This window comes from Nicotiana tomentosiformis, chromosome 3 (genome assembly GCF_000390325.3).
Source record: "Nicotiana tomentosiformis chromosome 3, ASM39032v3, whole genome shotgun sequence".
In the NCBI taxonomy this organism is placed as follows: Eukaryota; Viridiplantae; Streptophyta; class Magnoliopsida; order Solanales; family Solanaceae; genus Nicotiana; species Nicotiana tomentosiformis.
This window is the reverse complement of record NC_090814.1, coordinates 19,613,671-19,629,083: the sequence shown is the minus strand read 5'-3', so window position 1 is coordinate 19,629,083 and position 15,413 is coordinate 19,613,671. Positions and strand designations below refer to the sequence as shown.

Here is a 15,413-nt window from a genome sequence, read left to right as displayed (position 1 = left end):
AAGACCAACAAAAATTTAAAACGGGATCGTACTTACGTTTCATATTTTATTTCTTAGGAAATGCATGCTCTCTGCCGGGATTAGGTCCGAAGTATTCACTCGAACAAACCAGCCCATCCAGCCTCGATCCTTATCTTCATCTATGCTCGACGTGAACACCTTGGTGGCACGGTGTTGAAGCTTTATTAGTCCGCCTCGATAAAGTCAAGGACTATAAAATCTTATAAGGTGGCCGAGGGTGAAGGGGAGCCCATCGATTTTACTCACAAAGAAACGAATTAAGATCACGATTCTCCAGAAAGAAGGATGAATCTAGCCGAGGATCACCTGATATTTCTTATAAAAATCGATGATGACTGGATCGAGGGGACCCATCGTGAAAGGATAAGTATAAACACTCAAGTACCCTTCCACGTGGGTAGTGATCGATTCCTTCGGTGTCGGTATCACGACCTCTTTGTTTACCCAATTATAATTTTTCTTCACCACATCAAGGAAACTTACTGGTATCGAGCATATGTATCTCGATATCGGCTCGCATCGACCAACAACCGAAGAGGGTTTATCCACTTTAAAATCGCAATTAATAACACATCCTCCGGGAATGAGTTCTTCAAGGTGTGGTTCCACCACCGGTTTCTCACCGGCCGGCCGAGATGGGGAAGCAGCCTCTTTTTGAGGAACATTTTTAGATATCTTGGCCATCTAAATTTTCAAAGAGAAAAGAAGACGGAAAATTGAAATATTTTGGTGGTTGGTGAAGAACAAGCAAAGAAACTTTCAGAACTTGAAAATAGGTAATTTTGCAGAAGACGAAGAACTGTAAAGGTTAGAATGAGAAGAGTTGAAAGTAAAAGTTTAAGGTAATGAAGGAAAGAGGCTATTTATAGGTTACACAATGATAGTTCAAAATTGGCAGTGGCCGACATTGACTTACGGGTATTTAATGCCTTGGTAACTGAACCGACAGACATTTGTCACATACGTCACAATCGGGCTTTACGCAGACGTCAGTGTATACCTAGTCATAGGTTGAAAACTCATATCATTTCTTGCCATATCCTTTTCGAGAAACGAGAGGACTATCTGTATACGGTCAAAATCGATTTTTTGCCCTTCATGTAATTAGTCAAGACTGGAACATGATAGACCGAAGGTCGTCTTCATTATATCGAGATGAGATCTGAAGCCGGGTTTCCGAGCTCAAGATTCAGGGACCGATCAATACCGAGCTCGAGTCCAAATCGAACTATGATGTGAAATGGTGTTATCGAACTCGAGATCCAGATCAGTTAATACCGAGCTCGAGTCAATATCGAGCTCGAGTCAATATCAAGTTCGAGATCTAGAGATCGGCCAGTTCCAAGACCGACCAAGATCGAGCTAAGAGACAAAGAGCCGTTGTAGCCGCACCAAGGGAAAGAATCTCGGCGGGAATTAAGAAAAAACTAATTAACTAGTCTATCATGGGATCTCCACTATGTATTTTTAATTATATCCAAAGTAGAATCCCCCACTATAAGAAGAGTGGCTATCATTTCTGTAAAGACAGATTAGGAACATTAAGATATAGGATCCCCCACTATAAGAAGAGTGGCTATCATTTCTGTAAAGACAGATTAGGAACATTAATATATCTATACACTTTCATATTTCAAAGATTATTGATATTTACACAGAAGTATAGCAGAGATTATCCTTTTTAGGTTTTGGATATTGATTCATCTCGCTTGTTTATAAATCGTTCTCCACTTAATTTGGGTTGTATTTCATTCTTTTTTACAGTCAATATTCGATATTTTTCTACTTACTTTTTCGATTTGTACCAAGTCATACCACGTATCCTTAGAACTACGTATAAATTCAACTCTATCCGTTTTTCGGGTAAGCAAAAGTGATTTGAAAACTTTTTTTACAATGGATGTAGAACAGATATATCATCCTATCATGAAATAAGAAATACTCTATACTGAAACTTGCAAGAAAGGTAAAATAGTTATCAAACCTTCATAATTTTACCAAAATCGTGTTTCGCCGTAAATTAATTAGATTTTAAGCAAACACGAAAGTTCCACCAAGAGGATTAAACAAAAAACCTAGTAAAGCATCTTGAGATAACAATAAAAATAGAGATACACAACTAATATCCTGAAATTAAAAAAAAAAAAAAAAAAACTAAAAGAACAAAAAGAAGTGTTGCATACTTGTGTTCGATAGCAAAGAATGCATCCAAATGGAGCTTAGATATATACTAACTGCATTTTCTCATTATTAATAAAATATAGCTCTAGAATGGTAGTATAATGTACAAATAATTCTTGTATATATACAATATAGCGCTATGCACGTGATTCAAGATTTTAATTTGATGGTTTCAATCTTTTAAGCTATTATTACATGCATTGTACTTGTGACGTTTTAGATAATATATATTTGTTAAAATTTTAATAATTTTTCAAACACAATCTATATTTCGTATAAAAATAGTGGATTCAGTTGGGGCTGTATCAAGCCTAAAGTCAACAGCATAGCCGGAGAAGAAGGGGTAATCAAGATCATATAAAAGAATTAATTAAGGAAAACCCTAAGTACCTAAAAGAACAAGAATATTGAAAAAACAATTAAATTGTGATCATCATTAGACTAATTAACTCCATTGATATTTCTCATCTCTCAAGTTATTAACTAATCAGCAATTAATTAATTAAGCAAATTATGATTCTCCATAGGCATCCATGTGAGCAGCATCTAAAGGAAACTGATTAAACTCTTCCATCAAACCATCCAAGAAACCTCCACCAGAATTTGCATTCCTCCATATCTCTTCTTCACCTTTTATTCTTTCTCTCCACTCTGAGGGATTAAGAAATCCAGTCCTTAGCTCCATTTTCTTGTTAAGAAAGGTGGTCACACAGTTCAACGGCTCCTCTAATAACTTATTATTTCTGCTGGGAAGAATTTGCTTCATGTTGTAAATATTGCTTTCTTTCTTCTTCTTATCTGATGGCGATGGCTTCCCTGTGAGCCTTTGAACAAGTTCCCGAAAATTCGCCACGTCTGTCTTGATGATCTCTGGTGCAAATACGTGAATTATTCGGATTTGGGGCTTCATTTTGGTTATTGTTTGTGAATTCTTGTTCATCCTTAGTGCTGAACATGATGATGGACGACTTTCCCTTCTTATTATGCCAGCTTTTTCTTCCATGTTATTATACATCATTTTCTTGGTTCCTTCTTCTTGTTAATTTATTGGACTTTTTTGAGGTTGAGAAAAGGAAAGAAAGAAAGAACAATGGTATGGTTGGTGAATTTGTTTGGAATTGTAGGAACTACTCAAAGGGTTTTTATATATGTATAGATTAGGGAGCAGAAGGGTTTTCTCTTTTGTTTTTTAATTTTTAAATCAAGGACTAGAGAGAAATTTTTAAAAGGAAATGAAGTTGTCCGATGGAGGCAAGGATTGGATGAATCCTATTATGACATATAATAAAGAGAGAGTCAATAGAATGTAGAATAATTGGTCCCCATTAATCATACAATATATGAATATCAAAGAGAGAGATCCTTAAACTTACAAAAAAGGACCTTCTTGTCATTTACTGGATTAATAACATAAACTATACTATTAGAGCTTGTTTGATAGAGATACAAGATAATTAATTTCGAAAATAAATTTGAGATGAGTTTATCTCACGTTTGATTGAGATAAAATCACGGTATAACTAATTCCAGAATGATAGTGTTATTTTTATCTATATGGAAGAACAGGATAACAATCCCGGGATAACTAATTCTAGGATAACTTGCTTCCCAACCAAACGAACCCTAAGAATTGGAGTTCTAGTTCTTCAAAGGATCAGTATGAACACTGTTAGTTTATTAGTTTATGCTTCAAGTTTGAGCCTCAAGTTTTATTATTGTAACAAAATGCAACTACTTAGATGTCATGTGCTTATTTTTTGTTCCTTCTCTCTATGTATATCTGTATATATGGGCTAATTCACAAACTGTAAGAGCAGAAACTAGATGTTTCCATTTGGCTAGAGCATGACATACTCTGCTGGCCAGAGTTCTATTTTAATTTCTTTCATTTGTTTTGCATAAGAATGGAAAAAGAAACTTTGAACTCATCAATTGAAAAACTTAATATAGCACATAGCTCGGATAATCTCATGGGTTGTGAGTTCGAGTCATCCCAAGAACAAGGTGAGAAGTTCTTGGAGGGAGGGAGCCGAGGGTCTATTGGAAATAGCCTCTCTACCCGATGGTAGGGGTAAGGTCTGCATACACACTACCCTTCTCAGACCCCGTTAATGAGATTATAATAGATTGTTGTTGTTGTATAGCTCGGATAATCTTAACCGATGTAATACAATAGTGAATGATAAATAGTTAACTAGAAGAGAAATAGAAATGCAAGAGGAGAATTAGAGTAATTGGTAACAAATAACAATGTTTAGTAGGGAATATAGCTGACTCCATCACTAAGTTTAGGGTAACAGACGGACGAACTTTGGGTGGATCAAAATGGACTGAATCAATAAATAAATTATTGTCCAACCCTGTTACTTGGACTGAAATGAGATGATCAAAATTAAATGGGCTAAACAATGGATCATAATCTGCCCAAACTTGAATAATTGGGCAGATTATATTTTTATGAGCTAATTTTGTCACCCCTAATAAATTATATAGATTCTTGTGGTTTTTGAAACAAAATAAACCAAAGGTCATGGCCTGCATTATTAATGGTTCTCCTGTGAGGGACATATCCGGTACATAATCTCCTGATTGCAAGACATGTTTCCAATTTCCGAAATTAATGACGGCCACTTAGACATTAAAATTTGCCGATTAATAATTGTCTAAAGAAATGATGTTAATTTAAAAAATCTCCAATCCAAAACCTTCAACAAACGGAAGAGGTAGGGGTATTTGGTGATCCGATAAAAGTACAAGTTGTTCCTAGTAAATTAACTGCATTCTAATTCCTAACACTTTTTTTTTTCTTTCCAACTGATACATTATGGGTGTGTTTCACTATAATAAAACAGGCAATTAGCTGAGACCAAATCCCTAGGTAACTCGTAAAAATCCCTAGTAACGTCTTTTTAGCTAAAGATGCCCCTAGTTGAATACCGTTCGCCCGCCTTGCTAAAATCTATCTGGTGGTATATATTGGTTATTCATAGTTAATTTTAGAGGATATTTTGATTCTCAAAACAAATTTTAGTAGGGTTATTCTTAGCTAAACTCATACTAAATTTAGTAATATTATTTCTAAATTAAGTGTTCATACTCCAAACTTAATTTACATTCAATTGATCACTTGATTAGAGAGGCATAATAGGAGCTCAGTGAACGAATATTTAACTGTTTACTGCTTTGGGATAAATTATAAAAAGCGTTTCACTATTTTTCTGAAATCTGAGTGAAAGGGAAAAGAAAAACTTCACAGATAAGTAAACTGAAATGGCCCTTAAAATGTATGTTATCTTATGTTAAATTTTTTCCTATTTAAAATTTGCATTTAACTGTGGTAGCTCAGCTACAAAAAGAAGAAGAGATAATATTAAAAAAAAAAGGAGATTATTAAAAGAGAAATGTACCAAGAAGCTCTCAAACAAAGAAAGAAAACAAACTCTGAATTTTTATATTGTTGCTTACTTTTTAACAATATTCAAATTATTATCAATTCTCTAGATTAGTAACTTGCAGCATGTTGTCTTCACATGTATTTAACATATAGATTTACATTCTTATCAAAACTTCTAAAGCTATTTAATATCTTTCATTTCGACAACTAAGAATCATATTAGATTGATAAATTTAGCATCAAGAGAATGCTAGCGCGCTCTTTAAAGGGGTTACACAAGATTGGGATAATTTTTAGGAGATTATAGATTGCCTAAGATTTGGGGTAATTTTTAAAAATTTGCTAACAGTAAAATAAATTTGGCCGAATATAATAGTAGGGATAACTTTGGTTGGATAATATAAGAGGGGTTAAATATAGATAATATTTGAAAGTATAGGAGTAAATTTAACGCTTTTCCTATTGGTTTTTATGGAATGAAGGGAATATTTCTATGATTTTTCAGTGTTTCATACGCTAAAAGCCTATAACGTCGAAGACTATTTGACTATTGTTTAACGTAAAATTGGTGTTATAGACTGAATCAATTAAATTTAGATTTTTAGGGTACAAACAATCGATTTAACTCACTTTCTCCAATATAAATGATAAGAATTGATAATACAACAAGTAAGAAAATCAAATATAAAGAAAAAGAAAGAGAATTCTTATTGATCAAGATAACTCCTTTTCCAGATCACGTTCTGATTGATTCGAGCAGAATGCAGTGATATAGAGAAAGCTGTAAAATAATTTCTCAAATGTGATACAATATGGGGAAAATGGAGATTTAAATAGTAAAATTATCTGTAATTGTTCCTCTAATATCTCGCCTACCATTATCCCTATTAATTGTACTTTTTGTACATTACACTGAGAATCTATAAATGCTTAGTGAGTTATACCAAATCTCGCTTTATTCAAGATTGACTAATCCCTCTCTTTTTCGTAGCCATGAATCTTTTCAGAAAGTCTTCTAGTGTTGACTCATGAATGATTACGGTATGAACGATCTCGGTATCAAATAACTCCTAATTTACCATGAGACTCCATCCAATTATCTCAACAAGTCCTTATACCTAACACGAACTCGCTCTAAGGCTCAAAATACCAAAAATAACATCAAAAGGAATCAAGCATTAAACCAAATATTTTTCAAGTTCTAAAGTTTAAATTTCTAACTTTCGACTAGAAGCGTCGAAATGACCTCGGGTCAGCCGAGAACCAAATCAAAAATACGTACAAGTTCAAAATTATCACATGAAGCTAATGAAATATTCAAATCTCCAATCCGAGGTAAGTTACTCAAAAGTCAAATATTGGTCAATTCTAATAACTTAAAGCTTCCAAATCAGAATTCTTCTTCCAACACTATGCGAAACCTCTTAGAAATCAAAACAAACCACACACGCGAGTTATAAAATGTCAAACGGACCTACTTGATATCTCAAATCATAAAATAGAGTGCTAGAACTCAAAATGACTGATCGGGACGTTACAACTCTATATGCGAATATGCTCCATCTTCCAAGCTATCTCCACAAGCATAAGAAAATGTAGTACCTTTCTATGTCTCTTGCACCATCCCAAATAGAATAACAAAATTGAGACCCTCAATAAACCTCCTCACCTTCTTTATCTCGATGGGAGTTAAGAAAGCTACATAGCAGGATAACTCAGTAAACTTCATCTCATACTCAGGAACTAACATGCTCTCCTGGCACAAATACTCAAAATGGCTGCGCAACTTATCCTTCTTAGTAAGTGGAATAAACTTCTCCAAGAAGAGAGTCGAAAACTGAGTCCAAGTGAGAGAAAGTGACCCAGTTGCCCTATCCCGCTCATAAGTGTGCCACCATCTTTTGGTTGGACCCTTCAACTGAAAAATAGTGAAATTAACTCCATTAGACTCCACAAACCCCAAATTGCACAGAATGGCATGGCACCCGTGTAAGAAATCATGAGGATCGGCTATGGGATCACCATCAAAACATGAAGAATCTAACTTCTAGAACTGATCCATCCTCTTCTAATCCTCCACAGTCATAGCGGGCCTAATCTCTGGTGGTGTTGCAGTAGTAGTTACTACCCTTACTGGTGGAACTCCTAGAATCTAAAACATAGCAGTAACTTACTCAAAGAATGAGTAGTTAAGGTCCGTGCTATCCTTCCAACATGATGTAATGTTCTGGCAGGTTGTTTTGAGTATTTTAGCCCTGTTCCCCTATCTATTTCCTCATCTATGTTGTATTGTGGTTATGTGATTTGCTGGGGTATTTGTAGTCCCAAAGCTGGAAGTTTAAGTTGAAAGAGTTGACCGTAATTTGACTTTTGTATAGACGACTCTTGAATAGAGTTTTGACAGTTCCAATAGCTCCGTAAGGTGATTTTGGACTTTGGAGCATGTTCGGATAGTGATTTGGAGGTTCGTAGGTCGTTTCGGCTTGAATTGCGAAAGTTAAAAAGTTGAAGGTTTGGAAGGTTAAAAGGTTTGACTGGGAGTTGACTTTATTGATATCGGGGTCGGATTCTGATTTCGAAAGTTGAAATAGGTCAGTCATGTCATTTATGACTTGTGTGCAAAATTTGAGGTCAATCGGAGTTGTTTGGTATGAATCGACATTAGGTTTGGAAATCAAATGTTCATAGTTTTAATAGGCTTGAATTGGGTTGTGATTCATCGAATCGATATTGTTTGACGTGATTTAAGGCCACAAGTAGGTCCTTTATGTGTTTTGGAACTTGTTGGTATATTCGGACAGGTTCCCGAGGGTCCCGGGGGTGAATCGAATTGAAATCAGATCATTTTGGACTTAGTTGTTTTCCTGAAGTTTAAGTTGTTCTGGTGTCATCTCACCTGCAGTGGAAGTGGCCGCAGGTGCTGACTTGCGGGTGCGAGTGAAGCATCGTAAAAGAGGAAAGGGCTAGCCCAGGCCTAGGGTCGCAAAAGCGGAGACCCTCCGCAGGTGCGGGTGCACAGGTGTGCCCATGTTCCGCAGATGCAGAAGCGCAGGTGCGCATTATCCTCCGCATAAGCGGATTTCCTGGCCTTAGTGGGAACCGCAACTACAATGGATTTTTTCGTAGGTGCGGGGTCGCAAGTGCGGCAGTGAGCCCGCAGAAGCGAAAATCGCTGGGCATAAAAGGGAGTGTTCTAGGGTTTAATTCGATTCTTTATCTTTTAACTTAAAGAGCTCGGTTTGTAGCGATTGTTTGAAGAATTTTCAAGAAAATTATCGGGGTAAGTGATTATAACTCGAATTTGGCTATTATACATGAATTCATTATTATTTTTATCATTTAATTAGTGATTTGAGTTGAAAAATTTGGGGGAAAATTGTGAAACTTCTTAGACCAAATTTTGGGAATTTGAAAGGCTATTTGAAGTCGGATTTGAGTAATTTTTGTATGGTTGGACTCGTTATCGAATGAGTATTCAGATTTTATAAGTTTCGTCAGGTTCCGAAACGCAGGCCCAGGATTGACCTTTTGAGTTGACTTTTTGTTTCTCTTTAAAGATTTTAACTTTATTGTTCGGAATAGTTTCCTATAGTTTGTATTTATGGTATGAAGTTATTTTGGCTAGATTTGAGCCGTTTGGAGTTGGATAATCGCGGAAAAGGCTTACTAGTGGATTGCGTTAGCGTGTTTTGAGGTAAGTGTCTTGCCTAACTTTATGTGGGAGAATTACCCCTTAGGATTGGTGTTGTTTTCTGTTAATTGTGATATGTGAAAGCCGTGTACACAAGGTGACAAGTGTGTACACGGGCTAAATGTGGTAATTGACCGGTTTTAGCTATGGAAATTCTTTCCTTGCCTTTAATTGAGTTTTCATAATATGTTATACTCATCATCATTAGTCTATCTTCACATGCTTTAATTGACGTCGTTAATACTTGTCTTATCTCTTACTTGCTAATTATCTTTACATGTTTAGTTAAAGTTATTGTTCTCTAAATTCCTTATTGATTATTTAACCGTTGAGTTCCTTTACTTGAAGTTGTTATTTCTTGGAATATCTTATTGTTGAATTTGGTGTTGAAGTTATAAAGGTCGTGATTCACATTGAGGAAAAGTTGTAAATTTGTTAAAATATCATTCTTGTTGAGTTATTCACTTTCGGTTGCTATTGTTGAGACTCTTGTACATATTGTGGTTGAGCCATGGGCTATTTATTATGGAAACACTATGATTGTTGACTTCTTTGGCAAGTTGTGGTATTGTACACTTGAGATATGATTTGTGATATGTTGTGATATTGAAACACATACGGTGAGATAAAGTGGGCTTGATACGCGTGTTGCTAGTAGGGGAACTGCTTGAATCCACGCGGTGTGATAAGGTGGGTTAGAACGCGTGTAGCTATTTCGGGAAAATAGTTTTCAAAACTAAATGCAAGGCACCCACGGTGATATAAGGAAAGATTGTGATTTGATTTGTGAAATGAGACTACGAGGCGGTTCCTCGGTAGTGATTCTTGTTCATACCTTTCATTTACATCAGTTAAACTCTACATGTATGCTAGACTTACCTAGTCTTAGAGACTAGGTGACATTACGACATTCTACGGAAGGAAATTTGGGGTCATGACAAGTTGGCATCAAAGCTCCAGGTTCATAGGTGTTACGAGTCACAAGAATATTTAGTAGAGTCTCGCGGATCGGTATGGAGATGCATGTACTTATCTTCGAAAGGCTATGGAACTGTTAGGAAACTTCACTTCTTTGATTCTTTATCGTGCAAATTTGTTGACTTTGAAACTCTGAATCTTTGTCTTTCTATTCTCTCATAGATGGTGAGGACACGCACCGCTGGATCCGACGATTAGACACTCGTGCCCCCTACTAGAGCAGCGAGAGGCTGGGGTCGGGGTAGAGGCCGAGGAGGGGCACCTGGTGCAGCCAGAGCACCTGCCCGAGCTGCGATAGAGGAGCCACCAGTAGCTCTAGTTGGGGGCCAGGCATCTGAGGCGCTTGTTGCTACCCCTGCACTTCAAGAGACTCTCGCCCAGCTCTTGAGATATTTGGTACTCTAGCTCAGGTGGGGTTGATCCCACTTGAACCAGCCACATCTCAAGCTGGGGGAGGAGCACAGACTCTCGTGGTCCGTACCCTAGAGTAGCGGGTCTATGTTGACCAGGTCCTAGAGGTTATACTAGTGCAACCGGTTGTCCCAGTCCAGCCCGAGGGTAGGGCAGCAGCGTTTGAGGAGGAGCAGCTCAGACTCGAGAGGTACAAGAAGTACCACCCTCCTATTTTCAGCGGCCTAGCTACATATGACGCACATGCTTTCTGGAAAAGTTCCACTGTATTCTCCGTACCGTGGGTAGAGTGTAGATGATCGGGGTTGCTTTCACTATTTTCCAGCTGTCAGGACCAGCATACCAGTGGTGGCGGGCTTGTGAGAAGGGTAGCCCCACCGAGGCATCTTCACTCATATGGGCTCAGTTTTTAGAGATGTTCCTGAGAGAGTTTGTTCCCCAAAGCCTTCAGGATGCATGGCGCGCGGAGTTTGAACACTTGTGCCAGGGTGCTATGACTGTATCAGAGTATGCTATCAGGTTCAGCGAGTTGCCCAGACATGCACCTGCCTTAGTTTCCACATTCAGAGAGCGAGTCCATCGATTTATCGAGGGGCTCAATTATGGTATTAGATTCAGCATGACTCAAGAGTTGGAGACTAATACCCATATCAGTAGGTGGTAGAGATCGCACAAAGATTGGAGGGTATGTGACGCTGGGAGAGAGAGGACAAGGAGGCCTCAAGATTTTGGCGGATATATTGGTGCTCATGCCCCAATTGCATCCCGTTATAGTAGAGGCTATGTGAGCCGTCCAGTTCATTCAGCACTTTCAGCTTCCAGTGGTATTCCGTCATTCCTAAGTCTCAGGTTGTCCATTATGCACAACTACTGTCTAGTGCACCTCCTGTACTGGGTGCTTTCAGCGGTCAGTCCGGCCAACCAGGCCTGATCCAGTTTCAACAGCCATGCCCTCCGAGAACTAATTTTGAGTGTGGTGATACTCGTAATATGGTGTGGGACTTCCCCAGACTTAGGAGGGGAGCACCTCCATAGACTACTCAGGCTCCACGTATTCCACAGGTCCCTCAGACTTATCAGGCCGTGGTTACCGCACCTGTTGCCACTCCACCTGCACAGCCAGCTAGGGGTGGAGGTCAGGCGGGTAGTGGTCGCCCTAGAGGGGAGGCCAGGGCAGATGTTATGCTCTTTCGAGTAGGACGAAGGTGGTTGCATCAGACGTAGTTATCACAAGTATTGTTCCGGTTTGTCATAGAGATGCATTAGTCTTATTTGATTCAGACTCCACTTATTCATGTGTATCATCTTGCTTTGCTCCGTATTTGGGTATATCTCTTAATTCTTTGAGTTCTCCTGGTTATGTGTCCATGTCTGTGGGAGATTCTATTGTTGTCGATCGTGTGTAGTCATTATTAATGGTTTTGAGACCAAAGTTGATCTATTGTTGCTCAGTATGGTAGACTTTGATGTTATTTTTGGCATGGACTGCTTGTCACCCTATCATGCTATTCTTGATTGTCATTACAAGACGGTGATATTGGATATGCCAGGTTTACCGCAGTTGGAGTGGAGGGGTACTTTGGATTATGTTCCTAGCAGGGTTGTGTCCTTCCTTAAGGCACAACAGATAGTTGGGAAGGGGTGTGATGCATACCTAGCCTTTGTGAGAGATTCAGTGTTGATACTTCCATTGTTGAGTCAGTTCCAGTAGTGAGAGACTATCCAGATGTATTTTCTATGGATCTTCTAGGCATGCCTCCTGATAAGGATATCGATTTTGGTATTGACTTGTTGCCGGGCACTCAACCCATTTCTATTCCACCATATCGCATGGCCCCAACGGAATTAAAGGAGTTAAAGGAGCAGTTGCAAGAGTTGCTTGATAAGGGTTTTATTAAACCTAGTGTGTCACCTTGGGGTGCTCCGGTTCTGTTTGTGAAGAAAAATAATGGTTCTATGCGCATGTGTATTGATTATCGGCAGTTCCACAAGGTTACAGTGAAGAATAGATATCCATTTCCACACATTGATGACTTAATTGATCAGCTACAAGATGCTAGAGTGTTCTCAAAGATTGATTTGCAGTTGGGGTATCATCAGCTGAAGATTCGAGATCCGGATATTCCGAAGACTGCTTTTAGGAATCGGTATGGTCATTACGAGTTCCTTGTGATGTGATTTGGGATAACCAAATCCCCAGCAACATTCATGCACTTGATGAACAGTGTATTCCAGCCCTATCTTGATTCATTCATCATTGTGTTTATTGATGACATCTTGTATACTCATGGAGCCGGGAGGATCGTGAGCAGCACCTGAGGATCGTGTTCCAGATCTTGAGGGAAAAGAAATTGTATGAAAATTTTTCAAAATGTGAATTCTAGCTTGATTCGGTGGCGTTTTTGGGTCATGTGGTGTTGAGTGAGGGGATCAAGGTAGATTTGTAGAAGATTGAAGAGGTGCAGAGTTGGCCCAGACTGTCTTCAGCTACTGAGATCCAGAGTTTTCTTGGCTTGGCGGGGTATTACCGTCGTTTCATAGAGGACTGAGGAGTGTGAGGAGAGCTTTCAAAAGCTCAAGACTGCTTTGACTACATCCCCAGTGTTGGTGTTTCTCACGGGTTCGGGGTCTTACACTGTGTACTATGATGCGTCACGTGTTGGCCTCGACACGGTGTTGATGCAAGACAGTAGGATGATTGCTTACGCGTCTAGACAGCTGGAGGTTCATGAGAAGAATTATCCTGTCTATGACTTGGAATTAGTAGTTATTGTTCATGCCTTGAAGATTTGGCAACACTATTTGTACGGTGTCCCTTATGAGGTCTATACCGACCACTGGAGTCTGCAACATATGTTCAAATAGAAGGATCTTAACTTATGGCAACAGAGATGGTTAGAGTTGCTTAAGGACTATGATATCAGTATTCTATATCATCCCGGGAGGGCCAATATGGTGGTCGATGCCTTGAGTCGAAAAGCGGAGAGCTTGGGCAGTTTAGCATATCTACCGGCAGTGAAGAGGCCATTAGCATTGGATGTTCAGGCCTTGGCCAACCAGTTTGTTAGATTGAATATTTCAGAGTTCAGTCGAGTTCTGGCTTGCATGATTTCTCGGTCTTCTCTATATGATCTTATCAGAGAGCGTTAGTATGATGACCCCCATTTTCTTGTCCTTAAGGACATGGTTCAGCACAGCGATGCTAAATAGGTTACTATTAGGGATGACAGTGTGTTACGAATACATTGTAGGCTATGTGTGCCCAATGTAGATGATTTTCTGCGAGTTGATTCTTCATGAGGCCCATAGTTCGTGGTACTCCATTTATCCGGGTGCCGCTAAGATATATCAGAATTTGAGGAACCACTATTGGTGGTGGAGAATGAAGAAAGACATAGTGCAGTATGTAGCTCAGTGCCTAAATTATCAGCAGGTGAAGTACGAGCACCAGAGGCCAGGTGGGTTGCTTCAGAGGCTTGAGATTCCTGAGTGGAAATAAGAGCGAGTTACCATGGATTTCATTATTGGGCTCCCACGAACTCAGAAGAAATTCAACGTAGTATGGGTGATTGTGGATAGGTTGACCAAGTTGGCTCATTTTATTCCAGTGGTGACTACTTATTCTTCAGAACAGCTGGCTCGGGTCTATATTCGCGAGATTTTTTGACTTTATGGTATGCCGGTATCCATCATCTCCGACCGGGGTACGTATTTTATATTGCGATTCTAGAGGGTCGTACAGCGTGAGTTAGGCACATGGGTTGAGTTGAGTACAACATTCTACCCCCAGATAGACGGACAGTCCGAGCGCACTATTCAGATATTGGAGGATATACTTCGTGCCTGTGTTAGGGAGTTCGGGGGTTCTTGTGAACAGTTATTTCCGCTTGCAGAGTTTGCCTACAACAACAGTTACTAATCAAGTATTCAGATGTCTCCTTATGAGGCCCTATATGGGAGACGGTGTCTTGGTTGGTTTAAGCCGGGGTAGGCCAAGTTATTAGGCACGAATTTGGTTCGAGATGCCTTAAAGAAGGTCAAGTTGATCCAGGATCGGCTTCGTACAACCCAATCTAGATAGAAGAGCTATGCTGACTGGAAGGTTCGTGATATCGCATTCATGGTTAGAGAGCGGGTCTTGCTCCGGGTTTCACCCATGAAGGGTGTTTTGAGGTTCGGGAAGAAGGGCAAGTTCTCACCCTAGGTATATCGGACCTTTTGAGATTCTTGAGAGGATTGGTGAGGTGGCCTACAAGCTTGCATTGCCACCTAGTCTAGCAACAGTTCATACAATATTCCCTGATCCGCTCCATGTTTTAGATTTCAGCTCAGTCCAATTGGATAAGGATTTGTCTTATGTTGAGGAGCTAGTGGCCATCTTGGACAGGCAGGTCCGAAAGTTGAGGTTGAAGAGGATTTCTTTAGTGAAGGTACAATGGAGTGGTCAACCCATCGAGGAGGCGACTTGGGAGACCGGGCATGAGATGCATAGGTGTTATCCTCATCTTTACACCACTTCAGGTATGTCTCTATACTCGTTCGAGGACGAAGATTTATTTTAATAGGGGGACTATGTAATGACCCGGTCGGTCATTTTGAGTATTTTAGCCTTGTTCCCCTATCTATTGCCTATTCTATGTTTTATTATCGTTATGTGACTTGCCGGGGTTTTTGGTTTTGGTTCAAGTGAGTTTCAGAGTGAAATGGGACACTTAGTCCCAAAGTTGGAAGTTTAAG

General features: G+C 39.2%; 1 protein-coding gene across 1 annotated transcript; it reads right to left on the bottom strand.

Moving 5' to 3' along the window:
- Positions 1–2,713: 2,713 nt before the first annotated feature.
- On the bottom strand, positions 2,714–3,205 carry LOC104089718 (VQ motif-containing protein 25-like). The gene has a single exon (XM_009594685.4). The coding sequence runs from the start codon at positions 3,203–3,205 to the stop codon at positions 2,714–2,716; it is 492 nt and encodes a 163-aa protein (XP_009592980.2).
- Between the last annotated feature and the right edge of the window lie 12,208 nt (positions 3,206–15,413).